We start from the raw sequence: 25,665 nt of genomic DNA on the forward strand, positions 1-25,665 counted from the left end.
ATGGATGTTTTGCAATAGACTTCAACTTAAGCAGTCCATATATTTGAATCATACACTAATAAAAAAGTTAGATCCAAAGTAGTCATAGAATACAGACCATTTTTGAAATCTGAATCTTTACTATGTCAAAACTATACCCAAACATATTGTAACAATAAACATCTTGTAAATCGATTTGATCTTAAAATAGCAAGACTTTTAATTTCACCACCAGTGGGCAGCATATTCATGGTCCAACAAGAAAACATATCTATCTATGTTACAGGCCTTCAAACTCTTCTTTTAAATTAAGCCTTACTATAGCATGTCTATAGCTATTCTGATAAGGCCCTTCATTTCCCAAAAATATTTCTATAATTCTCAAATTGACACCACTGTCCTATAAGCTGCTATGTATATTGATGCACCCTGTACCCACATGCTAATTTCAATTGGGGCGAGGAAGGAGTCTTCCTGTGTGAAGGAGTTTGCAGGATCATGGCCTAAGAACATATTTGAATGTTTTAAATGCTATTACATTAGAAGAGATCATTACTCAATAATCTATTATCCATTATTAAGAATCAGTGTACCTTATGCTATACAATACACTAAGGAATACATGGTTCTCTTCTAAGGAGCCCGTATTGTAATAGAAAATGCATTAAAATACAGATTAATAAGAATATATAATTAAGCACATTCTTTGAAAGAGATTCAATATTGTATTCCTATACTCCAACATTCTCAACAGGTAGTAGATATGTTTACATCTCTTGACTGCAATGAAGAAAACAAAATGAAAATGGCAAGTTATTTTGCATTTATTTCTATATTCTTCTGTAAGGAACATGAACCCAAGATCTAAATTTAAGAAGAAACGTGGACACTAGAAATCCTAATAATGACTGTGGCTTTTTTCAAAATGTTATATTTTTGTTTGAATCTCTGCATTAACCCACTGTAGACTGTGGCTACTGGACATCACAAATAAAAACTTGGCTAACTAGGAGTTAAGGCCACAGAAGTATATTGCTTCTGCAATGCAACTACCAAAAAGAAAGAAAATTAAGAATTATGAGGATTCCACCATTGAACCCACTACCTTATTAATTTAACGAACGAGAGATAGACATCCCCAAAAAGAATGCAGGCATTAATAGCTAAAAAAAATCACAAGATAAAGTTAAATAAACAATTCTGGCATCAACCTTGGCACCTGATCTACACCCACCCACCAATAATATAGCTGTTATAGGCTGGGACCTGGAGGATGTATTAAGCAGAGGAAAAGGCTTGAATTAATACTTGCCTGGATATGGAGAACATGGAGCTTATTGCTCCTTTAGAGGCATCTTCTCCAGCTGTTACAACCCATAAAGTTCACCACAGAACCAGCCCTACAGACTTTATTAGATGGTAATAGCCCCCAGTTTCCTCTGCTCCAGAGAAATACTCCAGATCCTGGTTGGAGCTAATGAAATTAAATGCCATCGTGAATCAGCAGTACTTATTCAGTATTTGAGGTCTACACATGAAAAGCACTATTTAAAAGATTATACAGATGATGATGATGATGCAGTGTCGCACCTGAGTTTAACATGACTTATTAAGGAAACACTGCATTCTCATACAGGGTCCTGGAACACTCCACCCTCTTATATTGTTTCAAACTGTCCCTATTGTGAAATAGGAATCTATTGATCTTTGTTGCTGATATACGTATATAGGTATTTGAAGATTCCTCCCTAAAAGGAAAAAAAGAGATGTACCTAAGAGGGCTGAACAAAAAAGGAAAAGATAACAACTCTACATCACTCTAGTTGTGTAGCTGCTTTAGAAGATACCAACACTGATAATTAAGCACTGAGAGAATACAGTGAGAGGGTTTCATCCTGAAGAACGAAGCACCAAATAAAGGCCAGAAAGGAATTTTTTTAGTCTCTTTTTCCCTTTTTCCCTAAGCCCCTGAAAGTTAACAGGGGTCACAGACTATAATCCAAGACCTAATGGATCACAACTAATGGAAGTCATGCTGTTAAATCTCTGCAGAATGCACTAAAATGCTACTATTTTTAGATTCACCTTCAGCACAGAACCTGAAGTCAGATATCTTGGGTTAGTCCTCACTCCTAAATCTTGATTACAAAGGAGATAAAAGCATTATGGTACAAATAATCAGACAGAAGACTGCAGTGATGCTAAAATAAAAACAAAACCCAACAAATTTAACTAAAAGAAACTAACGGAAAATATAGAAGTCTGATACAGAATTTACAGAACTATTGGAGAAGGAAAAGGATCGAATCAATGAAAATCCCCATCAGATACGTGCCTGCCTTTCAGTGAAGCAGGAGTTAAAAAGAGAAGCATAAGGTAATTGTTGAGTGCTCCTATCTTTTTACCATTCATCACATGATCCTTCAAGCAATGTCTGACCTCAATATCAGGGGAGAGCCTGTAATTCCCAGTGAAGTCCCCTGAAGCTGCAGTTACTTAGTACCTCTGAAAATCAGGCCAGGAATCTTTTTGAACCGGTCCAAAACTATGAATCAAACCCTGAGAGGGGCTATGTGGGATTTTTGTATAGCTGTTTGAGATCCTCAAATGGAAGGTGCTATTAAGTACAAAATATTGTTAAAATCATGCAAAGTTTTCAATTTGCCATCTAAGAGCCACTCCTTTCCTTCAAATTTACAAATATATTGCCATATATGTTAAGTACCGATCAGTAGGTAAATATCTAAGATCAGTGGCTCTGTGAAAGAAAAGAAAAATGACTTGAAAACCCCCACTTCACTGTCTCAGTTTTGTTTTGTAAATGGGGTCAGAATAGAAGAGAAATATGCCATCTACTCATTGTAGTAATCAGGAAAGAGCAAAGCATATTCTGAAATAGTTAAAGAGTAACATCTAGAAAGGTTTTTTTTTTTTTCCCCTAGGAAAGGAATATTTTGGGTTGCTCTCACCCTAGCTTATTTATTTGTAAGTTAGTTTTAACTTGAAAAAATGGTATTACACAATACCAGTGTATCTATGTGCTTAATAAAAACCAACTCGGGCACTCTGTAAACTACTTGTAAAAATCCAAGATTTCTTTATAGGTACAAATTCAACCCATAATTTGTGAGGGACGGTAAAATGTTTAACATTTTGCTGCAATAAGAAAACAATTAGTAATTCCTTTACTCTAGAATTTGTACTTGTTTTAAGAAATTACATACTGGCCATTAAAAAAATAACCTGGGGAAACTTACTGAAGTCCATGGCATGTTGACAAGGCAACAAATGATTCTGGGTTTCCTCGGATTTGGCCCTGGTAATAGCAATGCTCTCCTCCCTGCAATAGAAAATAGAGACTGTGAATCCATCATGTTGCATAATATCATACGCATGTCCTGTCAAACATGGCTTGTGCTATGACTATGTTGCCACGCCTACCGGCGTGGTGCCCACAATTCACAGTCATTCAGTCAAGAGAAAACTGCAGAGGACATTCTTATCAAATAGATCAAAGAGAATTAGTCATAAGTGTCCCCAGTGCTCTGAATTTAAAGGAAACATGGTATATAATCAAATGATAAAAGAGTGCAATGAAAATTAACACTTGTCTTTTTTTCCCTGTAAGCAGGGCATATACCACACCTGCCAAATCCTGCAGTTTTTTACTTGACAAAACTGCCACCAAAGTCAGGGAAAGTTTTGCCTGAGTCAGGTCTTCACCTTATGTCTGTCTAGCAATATATATCTGCAAAGCACCCATCACTGTACAATCTAGACACTGTATACAAAATATGAATAACCTTATTTCTATCTGAAAAAGTCTTCTACATCTTAGATCATTATTCCCATTGGAATCAAACTTAATTGCTGATTCCTAGGAGAAACTCACCCAGGTCATTATGCTGTTTTGTTGTTGGTCGACGGCCGACTTAAAGAGAGGGGCCTTAAAAGCAATAACACTAGAGCTCATCCTAATTTCTGGTAGCAAACATGTCCACCCTCTACCCCCAGTAAGAACAACCTACCCCACCTCTACATATCCAGGAGTGCAAACATTTAAGTGTATTTACTGAGATGGAAAGCATGATTATTTGTCTTCATGAGCTGGCAATCACTTGGATGATAGTGATGCAGAGCCATAAGCCAAAGTTGCTGTTCATACTTACTGTGTGAAATTAAATGCTCTCAGATTCTACCCTTCAAAAGTATATTTATAACAGCTGTTTCACCAACACTAAATTAACTGAAGTTTAAAAAATAAAACAAGAGTATGTTAGTAGCTTTTGGGATGTGACAAGGAAATCCCCTTTTGTTTTCTATAGGATCATACAGACTAAGAATTTCAAAAGGGACTAGTAATTTTCGGTGCCCAACTTGAGACACTGTAAAGGGTCCTGATTTTCAGAGAGTGTATGCACTGCACTTTCTGGAAATCAGGTCCCTGGAGTTTGGGCACCAAAAATCACTAGTCCCTTTTGAAATTCTTCTCCTTCATGTTTTGTTGGCTGATACAGGGACTTTGATGCCATTGTGTAAACCTAGAAATGTACAGTACCATGAATCTGAAGGTAGCGCTCAGATACTATGATGATGGCTGCCACAGAAAAAAAAACTAATATATGATTAGAGAGATTGAAGGCCTACTAATATCTGGCTTGTTTGTTGCTTCATTTTACAAAGACTATCCTTCTGGCAAATTTTCAATTAGAATCATAGAACCACAGAGTTAGAAGGGACCACAAGGGTTATCTAGTCTAACCCCCTTCCAAGATGCAGGATTTGTTGCGTCTAAACCACCCAAGACACATGGCTATACAGTCTCCTTTTGAAAACCTCTAGTGAAGGAGCTTCCATGACTGCCGTAGACAGTCTGTTCCATTGTCCTACCATTTTTACAGTTAGGAATTTTTTCCTGACAAGTAATCTGAATCTGCTGTGCTGTAATTTGAACCATTGCCTCTGGCCCTGCCCTCTGTAGCAAGAGAGAACAACTTTTCTCCACCTTTTTTATGGCAGCCTTTCAAGTATTTGAAGACCACTATCATGTTCCCCCTTAATCTCCTCTTTTCCAAACTAAACATACCCAGTTCCTTCAGCCTTTGCTTATATGGTTTGCATTCCATCCCTTTGATCATCTTTGTTGCTCACCTCTGGATCCTTTCCAGTTCCTCTTCATCCTTGCTATACATTGGTGACCAAATCTGGACACAGTACTCCAGTTGAGGCCTAACCAGCGCCTAGTAGAGCAGTACTATCACCTCCCGTGACTTGCATGCTATGCCTCTGTTAATGCAACCTAAAACTGCATTTGCTTTTTTTGCAACAGCATCACACTGTTGATTCATGCTGAGGTTGTGATCCACCACAACTCCCGGATCCTTCTCAGCAGTGCTGCTCCCAAGCCAGTTATCCCACATTCTATATTTGGGCATTTGGTTTTTCTTCCCTAAGTAGCACCTTAAATTTGTCTTTGTTGAATTTCATTTTGTTGTCTATAGCCCAGTTCTTCAATTTATTAAGATCCCTCTGAATTTTAGCTCTATCCTCCAAAGTGTTGGCAAACCTCCCTAGCTTTGTGTCACCTACAAATTTGATCAGTATGCTCTCTGTTCCTACATCCAGGTCATTAATAACAAATAATAATACAATATACTTATATATATTTATAATAATAATTAACATGCTTTTAAGTTGCTTCACAATTTTATCTCCTGTTTATCTGCTCTTGTATTTTATTGTGTCACCTTTCACTCTCTCCACTCCACTAACAGAGGCAGCCTCCACTGCTTGTCAACGCCTCTCACACCTCTGTGTTTTCCTCCAGGCTCCCCGTTCATATGTTCCCTGTATTAACCTGTAAAGCCACTAGCCTGTCCCCAACAAATCCCTCCCCAGGATTCATGTCTACCAAGATGTCTACAGGAAACTGCCAACTGACTATATCTAGATACATGGTCAGGAGGGACTGCTGATATCTATCATATTTATATGTTACAGTTTATTATAAGAATACAATTTATCTGACTCAGAACCATCTAGCTGTGCACATCTGGCCTACGTAAACATATGTTCTTCTTATTGTTTGCCTCATTCTGCCTTACTCCTTCCAACGATTTATTACAGCCGTTCACTTGTTGCATCTTTTCTTTATTAGGTGCAGTAAGCTCTTAGGGGCAGGAATCATCTTTTCCTTTGTCTGTTACAGTGCTTAGTACAATGGGCCCCCGGGCATCATCCTGGTTTGGGCTTCTAGGCACTAACATAATACATGTAATAAAAATTACCCTGATGAGTTCATGTCAAAAGAAATGATAAACTAGATGGATTTTCTAAAGACCGTACCCTATGGCATTTAAAAGATTTTTTACCATATCATTTTTGTAGCAAAGTATTACAGGAACATGTGCATGGGTGTGAGAATAATATTGGAAAGATGATTGATGGAGTCAAATGGATTCTAACTACTTCTGGAAAGAATTTTGGTAATTAGTCAAGACTCTGAAACTAGTCAAGATGAGCTTATCCTCATACAATGTAGTGTAATGTGTATCTGCACTAGTGCCTGAGGCTCACTTATTCTACAAAATGAAATCTGTATAACCAAGAAGAACATTTTTCATGCAAAAACTCTGAGCCAGCATGAATCATGTGGCTCAAAAAGGGGGTTTGATCTCCTTAATGAGAATCAAATAAATGTCCCATGATAGCACTCCCAGCTTTTTCATAGCTTTTCGGTTAAATTATCCCATAACATATCTGTGGAAGAAATAATTTTTCTATCTATCAATCTGGAAAAGACAGAAATAAACAGACTTAAAGGTGTTGTCTGTAGATAACATACCTTGGAGATTCCACTCTATTTAATTAAATCAGATCAGTTAATTTTGCAATTTACCCATGATCACACAAATTCTGGCAGAGCCAAGAATAAAACCCAGATATCTTCACTCCTGTGCCCATATTTTTTACAGCTATGGAACATTCTGGCTTACATGTTGTAACAATGCTGGTTCTGGTGGGACTCAACTGAGAATGCCAATTCAGGACAAACTGCTTAAAGCAGGGCAGTTACAGCCCAAGGCTGGGGTTTCTGTGCACACCAAGGCAAACCAAACCAGCCAAACAGAGAAGACTTTGGTTTTACCCCACTGGCTAACCACAAGTCACACAAGCAATTCTCTTAGACACTCCAGTTTCCCAGTATCACCACCAGTGCCACTCGTTATGGGGACACATGGTTATGAAAACCAATCCCCCCATAAAAGAAAATCGGTTCTCTCAATCCCAAAGGACCAAGCCCCAGACCCAGGTCAATCTACAAATCAGATCTTACCCACAAATCACGCTGTTGCCAATCCTTTAGAATCTAAAATCTAAAGGTTTATTCATACAAGGAAAAAGAAATAGATGAGCGCCTGAATGGTTAAATGGAATCAATTACCTACAGTAATGGCAAAGTTCTTGGTTCAGGCTTTCAGCAGTGATAGAATAAACTGCAGGTTCAAATCAAGTCTCTGGAGTACATCCACAGCTGGGATGGGTGTTTCAGTCCTTGGTCCCTGCATATCTTGCTGTATAGCTTGGTTCAAAGCTTCAGTGTAGCAAAGTTCCTCCAGAGGTAAGAAGCAGGATTGAAGACAAGATGGAGGAGCTGCAGCAGCTTTTAATATTCTCTTGCATGTGGTCTTTCTTTCTCTGTTCCAAAGACAAGCTGTCCATCACATGGCATGGAAAAACCTCAGAGTCCTGTCCATAGGCATGTCCCTGCATAACTTGCTGAGTCGCAGGCATGTCTGCCTTCTCTCAATGGGTCACTTGTATAGCTGATAGTCCTTAACGGGCCGTCAAGCAGGCTAGGCAGAGCTGACACCAACTTGTCTGGTGTGTTCCCCAAAAGCATAGCACAAGTTTGAAATACAGACAGTATAGAGCCAATATTCATCAACCAGGTTAGAGAAGGGTCTAGTTCATTGCTCTCCCAATGTATCAAGAACATCAGCTAGTAAATCAGAGTGGAATTTAGCAGAATTTCTCGCCTGCTGCTAGAATATTATGACATTAGTCAGGTCAGTCTGGAGCGAGTAGATCTTATTAGAAAATTAGGTTGAAAATTCTTCACAGTGAGAAAATGTCAATTCTGTTACAGTGCCTGTTATATCCTGCCTCCCCATCTGAACATTTCTGCTGGAAGAGTCTTGTCTAATGCTATGGTGAAGAAAAAGTACAACTTTTTTTTGCCTTTTTCACATGAATGTAAGCACTTCCCAGGCTGTAATCAATGTAGTTCTGAACAAGCTCTCTGCTAGTGGCACTCTGTTCTTCTCCTTTGCTGCTTCAGTCAGATGCAGGTCCTCTGCGCTGACCCACCATGGCGACCTGTCAGGACAATGCAGCAGGAGTGGCTGTGGCAGTCAATTGTTCCTGGTAATTAAAAGCTGCCATAATATTCTGCAAAAGCCATCAGAATTAGCTCCTCAGAGATACTAGGAAGCTAAGGACTCCCAGTCATCTGTTTGCAACAGCTCTCGTTTCCAGAATGCTCCAGTAAGCCGTTCCAAAAAAATTCCCTTCAACCAGGAGAGGTATAGCCATTAATACACAGCATTACTGGGCCCAAAAATGCATGACCTCCCTCTCATTAGCTTCTGTGTACTAATATTTTAACACTCAGTAGTCCAAAGGAGAGGAGAGGGTTCTCTACTTCTGTTCCTAGTGGTAGAGTGCCCCTTTCTTTACAGAGGAGAGCTCCTAAAGGACCAGCTAACAATGGCTCTATTATCTGTGACCAGCTAGTTAATGATTAGCCTTTTTAAAGTGCCAGCCATTGCAGGTTCATTGGGTTTACAATTCCTTCCCTCCAATAAGTAGCTAGTTCTACTTACAAATTCTTGAGGCTTCCACAAAGTTTAATCCAACACCAGCTGCTAGATAATGTGCCTTTCAGATATCTACACAGTTCCCAATTGTTTAAATTTTTACAAAGGGAAATCAATATTGGCCATGAACAAGGGTTCAGATTAGAATCTCATAAAACTGAAAAACAGTTTCAGGAAATTTTATTTTTTCTTAAAATAGGTTATGGACTTTGCAAACGAGGCTCCTGGAAGCTAAGCATTTATCATAGGTATTAACATAATTTGAAGTCAAAGTGCAGTAGCGAGTGACTCTAGGACAGAGTTTTAGAACCATTAAAGATACAGCCTCATTATCACCACTGAAGCTCTCCCTGTAAAAGCATTTCAAGGCTGTTGGCAGCATTCTTTTAAAAGATAAGTATATTCTTTTAAAAGTACATGAAAACACACAGTTGCACCAATTGCCATATTGTACATGGTTTTATGACTGATGCTTTCAACACTAAGCATCTGCTATTGGACTAGATCTTTGAATTCAGATGAGGTCTTGTGTTTACTGGCCAAAAGCTACAGATACCATTCTCTGTGCATTCAGCTTTAGGGCATGTCCGGCTACCTTGTTAGTCAGCACACTGCCATCTGGGCAGGGAACTGCACTAGCATCTGGCAGCCTCTTGACTGACTGTCATTCAATGTTAGAGAAAATGATTTTAAGTAACACCTGCCTAACGCAGATGAGAACAGGGCTATTTACAGCTTCCTTCCTACTGTGGCTAGCGCCACAGACATAGAATATCAGAGTTGGAAGGGACCTCAGGAGGTCATCTAGTTCAACCCCCTGCTCAAAGCAGGACCAATCCCCAATTTTTGGCCCAGATCCCTAAATGGTCCCCTCAAGAATTGAACTTCCAACCCTATATTTAGCAGGCCAATGCTCAAACCACTGAGCCATCCCTCCCCTAACTTCATGGAGTTCCTGCACTTGGATTATCACAAGGACCATCACACTGTGCCAGGTTCCTGTGCCTCTGAATGTAGGAAGAAAGGAATGAGCACTTCAAGGCACAACGTGAGAGAATCTTTGTGCTTCCCTCCAGGACTCTTGTGCCCCAGCACAACAGCCAGGCATAACCCAACCCTAAGGGCATGCCGATGCTGCATGCTTCTTCCACAGCATATAGGGTACATGCACAGACAGTGTCCCTAGCACGGGTATAAAAAACAGTGTAGATGGTGAGGCATGGCTTAAGCGAGTAAAGACACACCTGAAGGGTGTGGGTATGTACTCAACCACGTACCCAACATGGCTCTCTACTTACCCAAGCTGTGTCTCCTCACCTACAATGCTATTTTTCACAGTGCAGGGTCCCACTGCCTCCCAGGGGCTGGAGCCCTCTCCCCCTGCAGGGAGAGACTCTGGGGAAAGGTTCTGGAAGTGGGGAGGCCTCAGTGCAGTGAAAGGGAGCTGCTGAACCTTTCCCTGCTGCCTTCACATCGTGCCAGAGACTTTCACTGTCATGTGTAGCTACACCATAGCATGGACACAGCTTGCTTTTCACTGAGGCATGTAGCTACATGTGCCCTACCAGTGGCGTGTAGTGTAGATGTAGCCTAGACTTTCAGCAATTACTTTTTTTCTCTTTCCATCCAGGAATCTACATAACATGCAACCCCATTCAGAAGACAACCCACGCAGGCACGCACATATGCAGACATTTACCAATCAGAAGAGGGGAAAGCCCTGTGTACAATGGAGGAGGAAGGGATTAAAAACACAAGCAGAATTTACTGACTCTTCATTATTTCTGAGCGATGGAAAGTCCCTTCTTGCTCCTTCCACATGAATATCCAACCACTTATAACTGCATCTAGAATAGTAGTTCTCAAACTGTGGGTCAGGACCCCAAAGTGGGTCGTGACCACATTTTAATGTGGTCGTCAGGGCCAGTTTAGACTTGCTGGTGCCGAGGTTACAAGCCCCCTGCCTGGGGCTGAAGCCCTTGGGCTTTGCCCCTGCCTCCTCCCTGACCCGAGGCAGCGGGGCTTAGGCAGACTCAGGCTTTCGTCCCCACTCCTGGGGTCATGTAGTAATTTTTGTTGTCAAAAGGGGGTCATGGTGCAATGAAGTTGAGAACCCCAATCTAGAAATTTTAAGTCCCCACATGAAATAATGATATGCTGGTTTAGTGGCTCTAGGAAACCGAGATAACAAAACATGGGATGTGTTGAGCCATTTTACAACGACTATGGATGACACATATAACATGGAAATATCATTGGAATGCTCCCGTTGCTTCAGGCAGCTGAGGGTGGGGGTGGGGGAAAGGAACAGTGTGAAGTGACTAACACTAGCGGTGAAACCCTGATCCTACTGAAGTAATTGGCAAAACTCCTGTTGACTTCAATGGGGCCAGGATTCCACCCTCAGTATGCCAGAATATATTTTAAACTCTTCACACCCTTCACTTCCATGTTTTTTTTCCCCTTCTCTTCCCTCCTCCCCTCTTCATGCCTTATTTTACAAGCACTGAAAAAAATGTCCTCTTAATGAAAATGTGTTGCTAGGTAAGATGGGATGTATGCTCCACACTGGCCCTGAAAGAGTTGAATTAGGCCAAGAGCACCCAATCAGCCAATTAAGCTGCAAATGAGGGAGATTTAGGCTATATGCAGGGTGCTAATTAGCAAGAAGCTCACCAATGAGGGAAAAGATGGGGCTTCTATAAAGCCAGGAGGCTGCCAATAGCATGAGGTAGCAGTGAGGAAATCTGCAGTCCCTATCCCAGAGGTAAGGAAGAAGGGGATAGGAGCCTCTGAGAAAAGGAACAGGAATCCATGAGGAAGGGTTTACCTGGCAGGCCTAAGAGAGAAGGGTCTGACTATGAAGGCTGATGAAGGAGAAGATTAAAGAAGCATAGTAGGAAGTAGTCCACGGAAGAGAGCAGTAGGGTTGGTGAAGACCCAGATCTTAACTTCTTGCTGAAGGGCCCTGGACTGGAACCCAGAGCAGAGGCTGGGACTGGGTTCCCCCTTTATCTACCACTGAGTAGTACTGCTTGGGGCAGTGAATGGGAAGACTGAGTTACTACAGCAGTGACATGGTCAGGGCATCAGGGCTGCCTGATGCTGCTTGGGCAGACAGACTTTGAAAGATCCCTCCAGAAGGGGAATCACTGCCTCCTGTCTGGAGGGCTGAGTCACAAAGTAGCTGTACTGAGACTCCATGAGCGAGAGGAGCGCTGCAATGGTAGAAGAGGAGAAAGGAGGCACTGAACCTGGTGGTGCTAATCACCAGAGGAGGACACCGCCCAGCAGTAAATAGAGTACCCTGTAATACCAGGTTTTGGTAGAAGAGAAATAATTAAAAGAGGGAGGACAGGGTAATCAAACCCACACGATCCTACATGAGTCATGATCTAAGAGTCTTTCTAGCCAATATGTTAAAAAATGCGATTCAGTGCAAGACTACAGCTGACAACTGCTGCTGTTTAAGTTTTCATATTCCCATAGCAGGATGCACATAGAATGTAAACTAGTAATAATTAATCTTTTTTCCCCTCCCAAGTCTTGTATTTAAGACCACTTACAACCCCGAAGTACCATTAGGTAGAGAAGGCGCAACATGCGGAATGACTGAGCTACGTTAGCCCCCCGTGCCCTACAGAGAAGAGTACATTTTACTTAAACTCAGAAGGAACTCTCTCTATAATGTAAACTAAATTAAAACAGGAAACCTGAGTCCTTCCACAAATCATACTGATTGTAATATGGTAGAATAACACGTCTAAACAAAAGATTTTCAGAGAAACTGAAAGTGTGCAGAAATTTTAAAGCTCTGTCAGCACCTATAATATAAACTGAGTTCTATAGTACAGTGAGCTTCAGATAAAACAAATGCAGCTATAGAAAATTCTGTGGGGGAAAAAGCTTGTATATTATATGTATGGGAAAAGGCTCTGGGACTGTATAAGTAGTGGAGAGGGGCTTTGGGGAAACTTGCAGAAATCTGATTTTTAAATCTTTCCATCAAATAGAAGAGAGGTGTGTCATGGTGCTCGGAAGAGCAGACAGCTTAGTGGTCAGGATGCCTGACTTCCAGCCCCTTGCTTCCCTGATGGAGGTGCCTCAGTCCTTAAAGAGGTGTGGTAGAGGGACTCAGGCTCTTCCTCCCCACTGGCTCCCAACCAAGGGCCCTGTGTTAAGCAATACCACAAGGATCCTCCTGGCAGAGTGTGTAAGTCCACGGCCCTGGGCTACTTCCTACCTCAGTTTGGGGCATGGACCCTATAGTCCAAACAGTCTGTAGTGACGCAACTCGAGTAGCAACCCCTTGTGGACCTGTTGTGGCATCCTGTTGTAGTCTGAGGTCCCTCTGGGTGGAGCAGACATAAAAGTGGTGACACCTAATCCCTACCCCACAATGTTTCTATAGTTCAGTCCCATGCAGTCTGCTCACTGCTGGTGTCCCTTGGTCTCCTTAGCTGTTTCCCTCAGTCAGGGATGCACTGCTTCTTCCCCAGTCCCAGAAGCTATCCCAGCTATCAGGCTACTAATAGCTGCCTCCCTACGTGAGGGGAGCATCATCTCCTGCCTCTTTACCAGTCAGCCCTGAACTAAGCCAGGTTCTCTCCTTTTCTTCTGCCTCCAGGCCTGGCACTGGATGCAGGTACAATGGGGTGGGTCTAACTGTATCCATAAGCTCTCTTTAACCCACTGATTCTTAACCTTTTGGGGCTCAGGTCCCACTTGTAAATCTTTATGGACTGTCGCAACCCACTAAATAGTTTGGGGGTGGAAGCCCTGATGTGGTTTCAGTTGCATCCTGCCCGGCACTCACTGCACAGTGGCAGCTCCTGTACTGTGGGGCTGGCTGGGTTTGACTCTCCACTCAGGTGTTGCAATCTCTGGGGTTGCAGTGCTGCTCAGGTTTGGCACCGTCCCACTGATTGGACTAAATTTGTGAAAGTGGAGTTGTGACCTGGCTCATGGCATTGCAGCGCCACTCACTCAAATGTGACCTATCCGAGCTCCCGTTGTCATGATGGCTGGGCCAATGCTGAGTGGTACTGGAATCCCAGAGATTGCAGTGCCTGGAGCAGGGAGGTGAACTGGGAGGGACAGGAGACACAGGAGCAGCCATGAAACCCTTTGAAACATTCTGGTGACCCAATTATGGGTCTCAATCCATGGGTTGACAAACCCTGATTTACCTTTTCATGCTGATGTGAGATTTCTCAATCTCTTCACAGGAGGGTTGTTGTGATTTCCCTGGTTCTAACAGAGTAATCTCCTTTCTGGATATGGCAAAAATTGTTGTTGCCCAAAAGGACTTACCAGTACAGCTCAAATTACTTATGAGCATACTTTTTTTTTTTTTGCCTATGGAATGCACCATCAGACTGGGGTTTTTTTGTGTTTTTTTTTTTTTAAATATCTGACACCTGATGCAATTAGGTAACAGGAGGGACAGTACCCCATGACACGCCCCATCTCACAATGCCTACTTCCTCTCCCTCCCCCCTTACATGTTACACAAGCTGAACACTGAGATCCTATCGATGTCCTAAATGTGTTTTTCAGGAACAAAGTATAAAGCACTTCCAGCAAAGTGCATTTAATATATGTGTGTGTGCCAAGTTGTATTGCTTCCCTCCTGGTTATGATAGGTTTTTTGTTGAAGTGGGAAGAGACATGACTGCATTCTGCTATCCTACAGTCTTCCTAGTAAGCAGATACACCTCAGGTAGACAGGGCTATTGTATTCGAAATGGGGGACTGGGAGCCCTTTGCTAAATATTGGCAGCACATCACTTGATCTGTTCTAAAGTAGGATTGATGCAATCAGTGAATCATTGTTTTTCAGTTATATCTTGAATTATAATAAAGCTGTGATCAGTCAATACCTATGGAAATATGCTACCATGGCATGTCCGAACACTAATGAGGATGTCAGTATGAGGCTTAATAAAATAATACATGATAAGCTGTAATTGATACTTCACTTGATTTCAGCCACTGGGTGGTAATGACTTCTAGTCACTGCTAACCCAGGTCAGATTTGAAGTAGTGACCTTGAGAGAAAAGGCTACATATCTCATTATCAGGCCCCTCAGCCATCCAGTCTCCCCACCTTCTGGGGGGCTTTTTAATACTCTGTTCACTTCTGAATTGTTTTTCTATAAAAAGAATATCTTATTTAAACCTTCTGCCCCCCAAAACTATGATACTGGCATATTAAGTCTGAGATTTTAATTGTATAAAAAAGAAGGATCCACAGTTAAAGTTCTCCCAGCACTGTACTCTTTCCCCTTGTCCATATGCATTAAAACAGTCTTAAATTATGACAACACACACTAGGTGATGTACATACTATTTGGCTAACAACACAGTATATGAAGGAGTTGTAATTATTTCTACAAACTTAGACGTGCACGGTATAAGAGATTTAATCTTCATATGTTGTCTGGTATTGTAACAAAAAATGATTTTGTAATACACATATGAATAAGGAGAGTTAAAGTTGCTTTCTGAGTTTTTCACAATTAAAATCTCAACCTTTCAATTGCATTAACATGCATTAAAACTTTTAAGTGCCTAAAGCTAGGTACCTAAATACACACTGAGATACTTAACTAAGGACATGTCTACACTACAAACTTTAGCCAACTCAAGTTACGTCAGTATAGAGCTGCCACAGTTAGTATATCGCTTGTGCACGTGCATACTTGGTTCATTGTGTCAGCACCGCACATACTCTCCAGGAGTGTTTGTTTTGACACACAGTGCAGTGCACCATGGGAAGGTATGGGCCACCATCTAGAGTTCTGTCTTTTGGGAAGTTTTGGCAATGCATGGTGAGGCAGAAACAAGTCAAACAGGGTGATTGGGATGGCAGGTTCAAGCTCCATTCATGCAACTTTCTCCACCCTATAATAGCATCTCACTCCCATAATTTTCACACCTATTTTGAAAATCCTACAAACTGACATGGGACTTGTAGCTGTCCGCCATCTCTGACAGAAGCATGAAGCCTGCACAGCTCTGCCCTATTGTCATGAGCACTGCAACCACAGGACACGTGATCCTCCAATATTTGCAGAGCCAAAAGGAAAGCTGCGGGGATCATGATGATTTCCTAGAGGGCAGATTGTTGTGAGATGTAGCGAGAACCAGTTCAAGATTGTTGGTGGCATTCATGGAGCTGCTGCAAATGGTGGAGTGCCACTTCTGGCCCAAGAAACGAGTGCTGACTGGTGGGATCGCAATGCACGTTTGTATGATGAGCAGTGACTGCCGAACTTTCAGACGCACAAGGCCACATTCCTGGATCTGTGTGTGGAGTTCAACACAGCCCTTCAGCGAATGAGAGCTGCACTGACAGTGGAGAAGCACGTGGTAATCACACTGTGGAAACTTTCAATGCCAGATTGTCATTGGTCAGTGGGAAACCATTTTGGAGTTGGAAAATCCACTGTGGGAACCATTGTCACAAAGCGTGCAGGACTATTAATCATCTCCTGCTATACTGGACTGTGACTTTCGACAAACATGCAGGATATAATAGATAGATTTACAGCAGCGAAGTTTCTGAACTGCGGCAGAGCAACAGATGGCACTCATATCCCTATTTTGGAACTAGACCATCTTGCCACAGAGTATATCAACCGAAGGGGGCTATTTTTCTATGGTTATGCAAGCGCTGGCGGATCACCGGGGATATTTCACCCACATCAAGGTTGGCTGGTCAGAGAAGGTGCTTGATTCTTGCATCTATAAGAACACAGGACTGTTCAGAAAGCTACAAGCAGGGATTTTCTTTTCCAACTGGTGGATTACCATTTGTGATGTTGAAATGCCAATAATGAACCTGGGGGACCCAACCTACTCACTAGTCCCCCGGCTTTTAGGGACTGTACACTAGCCACCTCGACTGCACCAAGGAAACAGTCAACTTCCAGATCAGTAGGTGCAGAATGACAGTTGAATATGCTTTTGGTAGACTGAAGGATCACTGGTGTTGTTTACAAACAGGATTGGACCTCAGTGTGTAAAATATCCCAAGGGTTATAAAAAGAAAAGGAGTACTTGTGGCACCTTAGAGACTAAGTGTCCTGCATAATATCTGTGAAGCACAGTGGGAAAAGCTGCTGCCAGTGGGGAGTGGAGGCGCTGTCTGCTGAGTTTGACCAGTCAGATACAAGCACTATGAGAAGAGCTCAACATGGAGCTATACGGCTCAGGGAAGCTTAGAAAGAGCGCTTTAACAGCGACCCACAGTAACGTCTTGTGGTTTACTGTGCTCTACCTGGTCCTGCAGTTTAGGGGCCTGTTAAGAATTGTGTGGTGCTTGGTGCACGTCTGTGAATATCACTGACAGGGCACCTATTAATTTTGTGGTGCTTGCTGTACATTTATGATTATTACACTGTTTGTCATTGATTCTATGAGTTGTGACTCTGTACAGCAATAAGTGGGTGCTTTCACTCCCACTACGTATTCTGCAGTATATGTTGGGAACTAATAAAGATGAATTATCTTCCAAACAATAGAGTTGAACAGAGTAACAAATACTTCAAAAAATTCTGTGCAAGTTCAAAGCAAATACATTAAAACCTTAATAAACTTACGAAACAGAGCTTAAAGCAGAAAGAACATTAATGTTCATTTTAGCTGCACATACATCAACCATGGCTATCATAGGTAGGTGTATGTGAAGCTGTGGTTGTCTTTAATGTCCCCCAGTGTGGAGGAGTAGGGTAGGGATTCAACCCCTGACACTACATGTAATTTTGAGGGTCGTCTGTAGGGAGGTGCTGTGCTGGAGTTCTCCATGGACTACAAAGGGAGGCAAGCCCAGGATTGTTGAACCTGAAGGTCTGCAAAAATCTACAGCATCTGTGTTTGCTGCTGGAGAAGCCTCATCATGTCCTGGTGCATCTGCCTCTCTGACTTCTGGGCCTTTCTCCTGTCCAGCCTTTCTTTGTCCATACAGTCTGCAATATTCATGCTCCAGGCCCTCTGAGGTGCAAGTGGTGTTCTCGTTCATTCTCCTCGTGGAAGGAAAAGGCCTGGGTAGAGACCGTCGAATCGTGGAAGTCAACGAATGGCTACGCAGGTGGTGTCGGAGAGAAGGCTTTGGATTCTTTGACCATGGGATGGTGTTCCAAGAAGGAGTGCTAGGCAGAGACGGGCTCCACCTAACAAAGAGAGGGAAGAGCATCTTCGCAAGCAGGCTGGCTAACCTAGTGAGGAGGGCTTTAAACTAGGTTCACGGGGGAAGGAGACCAAAGCCCTGAGGTAAGTGGGGAAGTGGGATACCGGGAGGAGGCATGAGCAGGAGCGCGTGAGAGGGGAGGGCTCCTGCCTCATACTGAGAAAGAGGGGTGATCAGCAGGTTACCTCAAGTGCCTATATACAAATGCACGAAGCCTGGGAAACAAGCAGGGAGAACTGGAATTCCTGGCACAGTCAAGGAATTATGATGTGATTGGAATAACAGAAACTTGGTGGGATAACTCACATGACTGGAATACTGTCATGGATGGATATAAGCTGTTCAGGAAGGACAGGAAGGGCAGAAAAGGTGGGGGAGTTGCACTGTATGTAAGAGAGCAGTATGACTGCTCAGAGCTCAAGTATGAAACTGCAGAAAAACCTGAGAGTCTCTGGATTAAGTTTAGAAGTGTGAGCAACAAGGGTGATGTCGTGGTGGGAGTCTACTATAGACCACCAGACCAGGGGGATGAGGTGGACGAGGCTTTCTTCCGGCAACTCGCAGAAGTTACTAGATCGCAGGCCCTGGTTCTCATGGGAGACTTCAATCACCCTGATATCTGCTGGGAGAGCAATACAGAGGTGCACAGGCAATCCAGGAAGTTTTTGGAAAATGTAGGGGACAATTTCCTGGTGCAAGTGCTGAAGGAACCAACGAGGGGCAGAGCTCTTCTTGACCTGCTGCTCACAAACCGGGAAGAATTAGTAGGGGAAGCAAAAGTGGATGAGAACCTGGGAGGCAGTGACCATGAAATGGTCGAGTTCAGGATCCTAACACAAGGAAGAAAGGAAAGCAGCAGAATACAGACCCTGGACTTCAGAAAAGCAGACTTTGACTCCCTCAGGGAACTGATGGGCAAGATCCCCTGGGAGAATAACATGAGGGGGAAAGGAGTCCAGGAGAGCTGGCTGTATTTTAAAGAATCCTTATTGAGGTTACAGAGACAAACCATCCCGATGTGTAGAAAGAATAGTAAATATGGCAGGCGACCAGCTTGGCTTAACAGTGAAATCCTTGCTGCTCTTAAATACAAAAAAGAAGCTTACAAGAAGTGGAAGATTGGACAAATGACCAGGGATGAGTATAAAAATATTGCTCGGGCTTGCAGGAGTGAAATCAGGAAGGCCAAATCACACCTGGAGTTGCAGCTAGCAAGAGATGTTAAGAGTAACAAGATGGGTTTCTTCAGCTATGTTAGCAACAAGAAGAAAGTCAAGGAAAGTGTGGGCCCCTTACTGAATGAGGGAGGCAACCTAGTGACAAAGGATGTGGAAAAAGCTAATGTACTCAATGCTTTTTTTGCCTCTGTCTTCACGAACAAGGTCAGCTCCCAGACTACTGCACTGGGCAGCACAGCATGGGAAGAAGGTGACCAGCCCACTGTGAAGAAAGAAGTGGTTCGGGACTATTTAGAAAAGCTGGACGAGCACAAGTCCATGGGGCCGGATGCGTTGCATCCCAGAGTGCTAAAGGAGTTGGCGGATGTGATTGCAGAGCCATTGGCCATTATCTTTGAAAACTCATGGCGATCGGGGGAGGTCCCAGATGACTGGAAAAAGGCTAATGTAGTGCCCATCTTTAAAAAAGGGAAGAAGGAGGATCCTGGGAACTACAGGCCAGTCAGCCTCACCTCAGTCCCTGGAAAAATCATGGAGCAGGTCCTCAAGGAATCAATTCTGAAGCACTTAGAGAAGAGGAATGTGATCAGGAACAGTCAGCATGGATTCACCAAGGGCAAGTCATGCCTGACTAATCTAATTGCCTTCTATGACGAGATAACTGGCTCTGTGGATGAAGGGAAAGCGGTGGACGTGTTGTTCCTTGACTTTAGCAAAGCTTTTAACACGGTCTCCCACAGTATTCTTGCCAGCAAGTTAAAGAAGTATGGGCTGGATGAATGGACTATAAGGTGGATAGAAAGCTGGCTAGATTGTCGGGCTCAACGGGGAGTGATCAATGGCTCCATGTCTAGTTGGCAACCGGTATCAAGTGGAGTGCCCCAGGGGTCGGTCCTGGGGCCAGTTTTGTTCAATATCTTCATAAATGATCTGGAGGATGGTGTGGATTGCACCCTCAGCAAGTTTGCAGATGACACTAAACTGGGAGGAGTGGTAGATATGCTGGAGGGTAGGGATAGGCTACAGAGGGACCTAGACAAATTGGAGGATTGGGCCAAAAGAAATCTGATGAGGTTCAACAAGGACAAGTGCAGAGTCCTGCACTTAGGACGGAAGAATCCCATGCACCGCTACAGACTAGCGACCGAATGGCTCGGCAGCAGTTCTGCAGAAAAGGACCTAGGGGTTACAGTGGACGAGAAGTTGGATATGAGTCATCAGTGTGCCCTTGTTGCCAAGAAGGCCAATGGCATTTTGGGATGTATAAGTAAGGGCATTGCCAGCAGATCGAGGGACGTGATCGTTCCCCTCTATTCGACATTGGTGAGGCCTCATCTGGAGTGTGTCCAGTTTTGGGCCCCACACTACAAGAAGGATGTGGAAAAATTGGAAAGAGTCCAGCGGAGGGCAACAAAAATGATTAGGGGATTGGAACACATGACTTATGAGGAGAGGCTGAGGGAACTGGGGATGTTTAGTCTTCAGAAGAGAAGAATGAGGGGGGATTTGATAGCTGCTTTCAACTGCCTGAAAGGGGGTTCCAAAGAGGATGGCTCTGGACTGTTCTCAGTGGTAGCAGATGACAGAACAAGGAGTAATGGTCTCAAGTTGCAGTGGGGGAGGTTTAGGTTGGATATTAGGAAAAACTTTTTCACTAGAAGGGTGGTGAAGCACTAGAATGCGTTACCTAGGGAGGTGGTGGAATCTCCTTCCCTAGAAGTTTTTAAGGTCAGGCTTGACAAAGCCCTGGCTGGGATGATTTAGTCAGGGATTGGTCCTGCTTTGAGCAGGGGGTTGGACTAGATGTCCTCCTGAGGTCCCTTCCAACCCTGATATTCTACGATTCTATGTTCATGGTCTGCAGCACTGGCTTGCAGGATTTCACTGAACATGTCATCCAGAGTCCTCTTCTTTCTCCTCATCTGGCTCAGGTGTTCCACAGGTGTGGAGAGGGAACCCCTAAAGGCCACAATGTCAGCAGCTACAAATAAAACAGACAGAGGTACTATTGTTACTCTAAAGTTTTAAAGAAGACACGCTTCTGCATCAGAGTGCTTGTGCACAGCACCACTTACAGCTCCAGCCGTGGGGCGTATGGCCCACCAAGGGTGAGAGAAATGAGGAGGGAATTGCTCAGTTGCATGAAATGGACACTGAACACTGGCACCATTTTCCACAGGCAGTGGTGATTTTAGCTGATAGCTCACTCCTGGGGGCAACAAAGGCACAGAGCCCAGCTGCAGCTGGCGTCCTGAAGCTGTCTGGGCCCATAAGCTGCTATTCTGTTTATTGCAATGGTGCCTGCCAAAGTTATTGCCAACTGGCAAAGGAAAGCATCCTACTGTGGAGGAAGAAATTAGGCTACCGTCCCTAGAAACCTTCCGGAGAGGATTTCAGAGTACCTCCGTGAAAGCTTCATCAAGATGTCTCCGGAAGATTCAAGGGATGTCCCTTTTACATAAAGAAACTGCTCCTCATAGCTCACCTCGCCTAAATCTATAGGCGCAGATAACAACTCTACCCCTTTCTGTTGTACTGCTACTGCAACCATGTACCTAAGAGATCTATGGGAAGTGGATAGGAATGAGTTGGGTCTGGTTCATTGTTGCTAGGTAGATGCACAACTAGCTCTCCACACTCAGAAGTTTCTAGAATTGGGTGTGGTAGTTTTGGGTGTGCTCAGTAGGTTCCCTGTTGCTGAATTCAGACTCCACAAGGGCAAGAGGTCAGGGCAGCTGCTTTACAAAAGGCCATGTGCCCAGTGTGGGCTGGAAGAAGCTGAGCCACAGGAGCAGAAAGCAGGCTGGTTTTGCTGACTGTGAAGCATTTTGCAGCGGGTGTGTGTGTGTGTTAAACTGAGTTGTTGCTTAATCAGCTGACTGGCTAGCAGTGATTTCAGCAGAAGAGTCTACATGGATTCCAACTGAAGATTCCTACAAGCAAGTGGAGAGAAGATGTTTTTGACTCAGCAAACTGTCTACATTTGGTGATCAAGACTAACTGAGACTCAACCTAAGCTTTTGGTAACTCTGAGTTTCTTCTCACTGTGTTTCTGTAGGGACTGACCTGTTTAGATTTTAATTTGTTTTCTTTATTTGTTTTTGTATAACTGTGAAGATAATGTATGTTGCTTATAAAATAGCCATGTTATGTTGTAAAAATTATTTGTTTCTTTATCATAAGATTTTATAAAGTTAGTACTTAAGAATTAAGTTCATTCCTTTTGTTCTTTTGGAACTTTGAATGTGGGGAGGTTGACCTTGTTCAATTCTTGATGAAAATCCCTAGAGCCTGAATTCTGGGTCTCCAGGTGCTTTTCTATGGGAGTTGGGGTTTAGGGCAGTGAAGTAAACTCTAACCCGCCCACAGGTTACACAACCTCTTGTAGTACAAGCAAATTAATGAAAAGTCGATAGCTGTACCCTAGTAAGTTGGGAGCACCATCACTGTTATGGGAAATAAATTTACGCACTTACCTACATTTTCTTTCCCTGCATCGGGCTCGTCCATGCTCGATATCCGGGACTGACTGGACTGAATTGGAGTCTCAAACAGATCCTGGCTCATGGCAGGGCCTGTGACTCTGGGTCCTCTGAGGTATCCATGGTGGTAGTGGGTTCTCTGCCAAGTATGGCATGCAGCACTTTGTAAAAGTGGCAGGTCTGCGGCTCAGCACTGGATCTACTGATGGCTTCCCTCGCCTTCTGATATGCCTGCTGCAGTTCCTTTGCTTTCATGCAGCACTGCTGCTGATCCCTGTCATACTCCTCCTGCATCCACCGTGCAATCTGCTCATAGATGTCTATGTTTCTAGGGCTGGTCCGTAGCTGTGCTTGCACAGCCTCTTCTCCAACCAGGCCCCGGAGATCCAATATCTCCTGTCTACTCCAAGCCAAAGTGCATCTGCAACGTGCAGCCAGCATGGTTAGCTGGGCAATTGCACACAACAATGGGAGCTGCTAGGTGTGCTCTCCAAGCTAGACAATCAGGAAAAGGCATTTCAAAAAGTCACAGGTTTTAAATGAGGGGTGGAGGCATTCCAGGCTCCATGAGCCCCGGGCAGTGGAGTTCACAATTGTGACCAGAGCAGTCAGCTGCTGGAGGATTATTAGGGTCAACATAATTAACACATATTTCACATTGCATCAACCTCAATACATCTACCTTAGCTCAACACCATTCAGGGAAGTGGGATTACAATATTGGCTTAATGGAGAATTTACATGGGTGAGAGACAAATTTATGTGTAGACATATGCACAACTAGGTCGACGCAAGGTGGCTTACATCCACCTGACTACATAGTGTAGACTAGGTGTAAGTTGCCTGATTTTGAGAAGTGCCCACAGGTCCCACTGAGGTCAATGGGAGCTACAGGGAGTTAGTATCTTTGCAAATCAAGCTATTAAGAGTCTGAACATGATCCTGAACAATTAAGGATATGTCTACACAGCAAAGAAGAACCCATGGATGGCCAGTGCCAGCTAACTTGGGTTCATGGGGCTTGAGCTGTGGGGCTCTTTCATTCCTGTGTAGATGCCTGGGCTCAGGCTCTAGGGCCTGCGAGGTGGGAAGGTCCCAGAACTTGGATTCCAGCCCAAGCCCAGAAGTCTACACAGCAAGGAAACAGCCCCACAGCCCGAGCCCCATGAACCCAAGTCAGCTGGCACTGGCCATCTGCGGGTTTTTCCCTGATGTGTAGACGTACCCTTAGTGGCAAAGCTCCCAGTGCCTTCAATGGTGTAGGATCAAGAACTTAATTAAGTGCCTAAATATGGATTTACATTCCACTTCAAACGTTTTGGCCAAAGCCTGGGTTGGTTTGTTTTGCATAACATATGTACAGCATGTTTACAACTTGCATACATTGTGATTTATTGGATTATTTGAGAAATAGACAAACTGCCCTCTGGTTACAATTAATCACGCTGTCTAAAAATATACATATAAATCCACGTATACAATCTCTCCGATTTGGACACCGTATCTCCGCTTAATTGTCTCAAAACTATTATCTAGAATTTTTTCCTTTGTAGGTCCACATGACAGTTCTGTTTGGATAATGAGCAGAATGCATAGGGCTCTAATATGAAAAAATGAAAATATTTTATAAGAGAAAATGTCACTGAATAGATATAAGTTGTTCAGTCTAAGGAAGAAAAATCCCATGGTGTAGATTACTCAGCAGTTCAAGCTGTATTTTGCCTTTCATCTTAGTGACAGCCTCAGTGACAGAATGATAACTAAAAAGAGATAAAAGGATACGGAGATATACTGCAGTGAGGTAAAGTATATGCAAGTTGAGCATTTGTGTGCTTGGAAAGATCTGTACTGACACAATCAGGAAAAGGTAATGCATGAGGGGTGTTTTCTGCTTCTTGTTAAATGATTGATTGATTGAGTATTCTCTTTGCCTCTAGACAGAGTTCAGAGATCAGGATGACAGATCAGATTTCCTTACTGGTAGCAAAATTTCACTAACATGCGGACCAAACCCCCGCACCCAAAACCTTAACCCTTTGGGGTTTTTTTTTAATATTGGGCATTGCTGGCTGATATAACAACATTGAAGGTCCTGCATTCCTAGCATTTGAAGCAGCTAGCAAGGAGGTGTGCTTCCCTGCCTCATTCAATGACGTCATGACACTTAACAATTACAGAGTATAGTGCATTTCATCTTCAAATGCTCCACAAATACTAATTAATTGTGCAACAATTAAATTAGAATTTACCCTCTTTTGTTACAAAAGGATATGTTAAATTGAGATGCCTGTCATTAAAAATCCCTTCATTCCTTAACAACTGGATCCTTGAACTATAGGTATTTCTTTTCTTTTTTTTCCCCTCCCCATCTCCAAAACACTGTAAGCAATGACAGAAAACCAGAACATTTTCTTCAGAGAAGGAAATTTTGGTTAGGGGATTAGAATTGTTCTGCGCAATTCTACAAAGAGCAAAAGCTAGAGCAAGCATCTGTCCACCCCCTTGGCACATACATGTATGTAATGTTGTTAAACAGCGACTGCGTATGCAGCTGCATTCCCATAGCGCATTAGTGCTCCCATCTGTTTCCCATATTGCTGATGACAGCAGTGGCAATATCTGCTATGTGCATTGTGCTATGTGATGTAGGGGAAAGAAGAAGCTAAAGAAAGCACTTCACTGTAAAAACAAAAATTTTAAAACAGGACTATCCTCACCACACTGTCGAGTGCCAAATAGGGAGAGGGATTTGACAGGGCCATGTAGTTGCCTTTGCAATCTGGCTAGAGCTCTGTTTTCTCATCCAACTTCCCCAGAAATGAGAGGGAGTTAACAACGAAGAGTGAGGCTTTTTCTCTTGTCACCCACTCCTAGTCAGAAGAGAGGCGGTGGGTCTCCTCTATCCCCTCCCATCACAGGAGAAGGGAGAACCAATGATGGAGATGGATCTTCCT

General features: G+C 43.2%; 1 protein-coding gene across 19 annotated transcripts in view; it reads right to left on the minus strand.

Moving 5' to 3' along the window:
• ADAM22 (ADAM metallopeptidase domain 22) overlaps window positions 1-25,665 on the minus strand; it is a 210,642-nt gene that overhangs the window by 86,754 nt on the left and 98,223 nt on the right. For all 19 annotated transcript variants that reach the window (XR_006289054.1, XM_043541248.1, XM_043541253.1 and 16 more), the window contains exon 5: window positions 3,237-3,319. Coding sequence is in view for 18 of the 19 variants with exons in the window: in XM_043541248.1 (XP_043397183.1) it covers window positions 3,237-3,319 (83 nt within the window). In the remaining variant the exon portion in view is untranslated. The remainder of the gene's footprint in view (window positions 1-3,236; window positions 3,320-25,665) is intronic.

This window comes from Chelonia mydas, chromosome 2 (genome assembly GCF_015237465.2).
Source record: "Chelonia mydas isolate rCheMyd1 chromosome 2, rCheMyd1.pri.v2, whole genome shotgun sequence".
NCBI classification, from domain to species: domain Eukaryota; kingdom Metazoa; phylum Chordata; order Testudines; family Cheloniidae; genus Chelonia; species Chelonia mydas.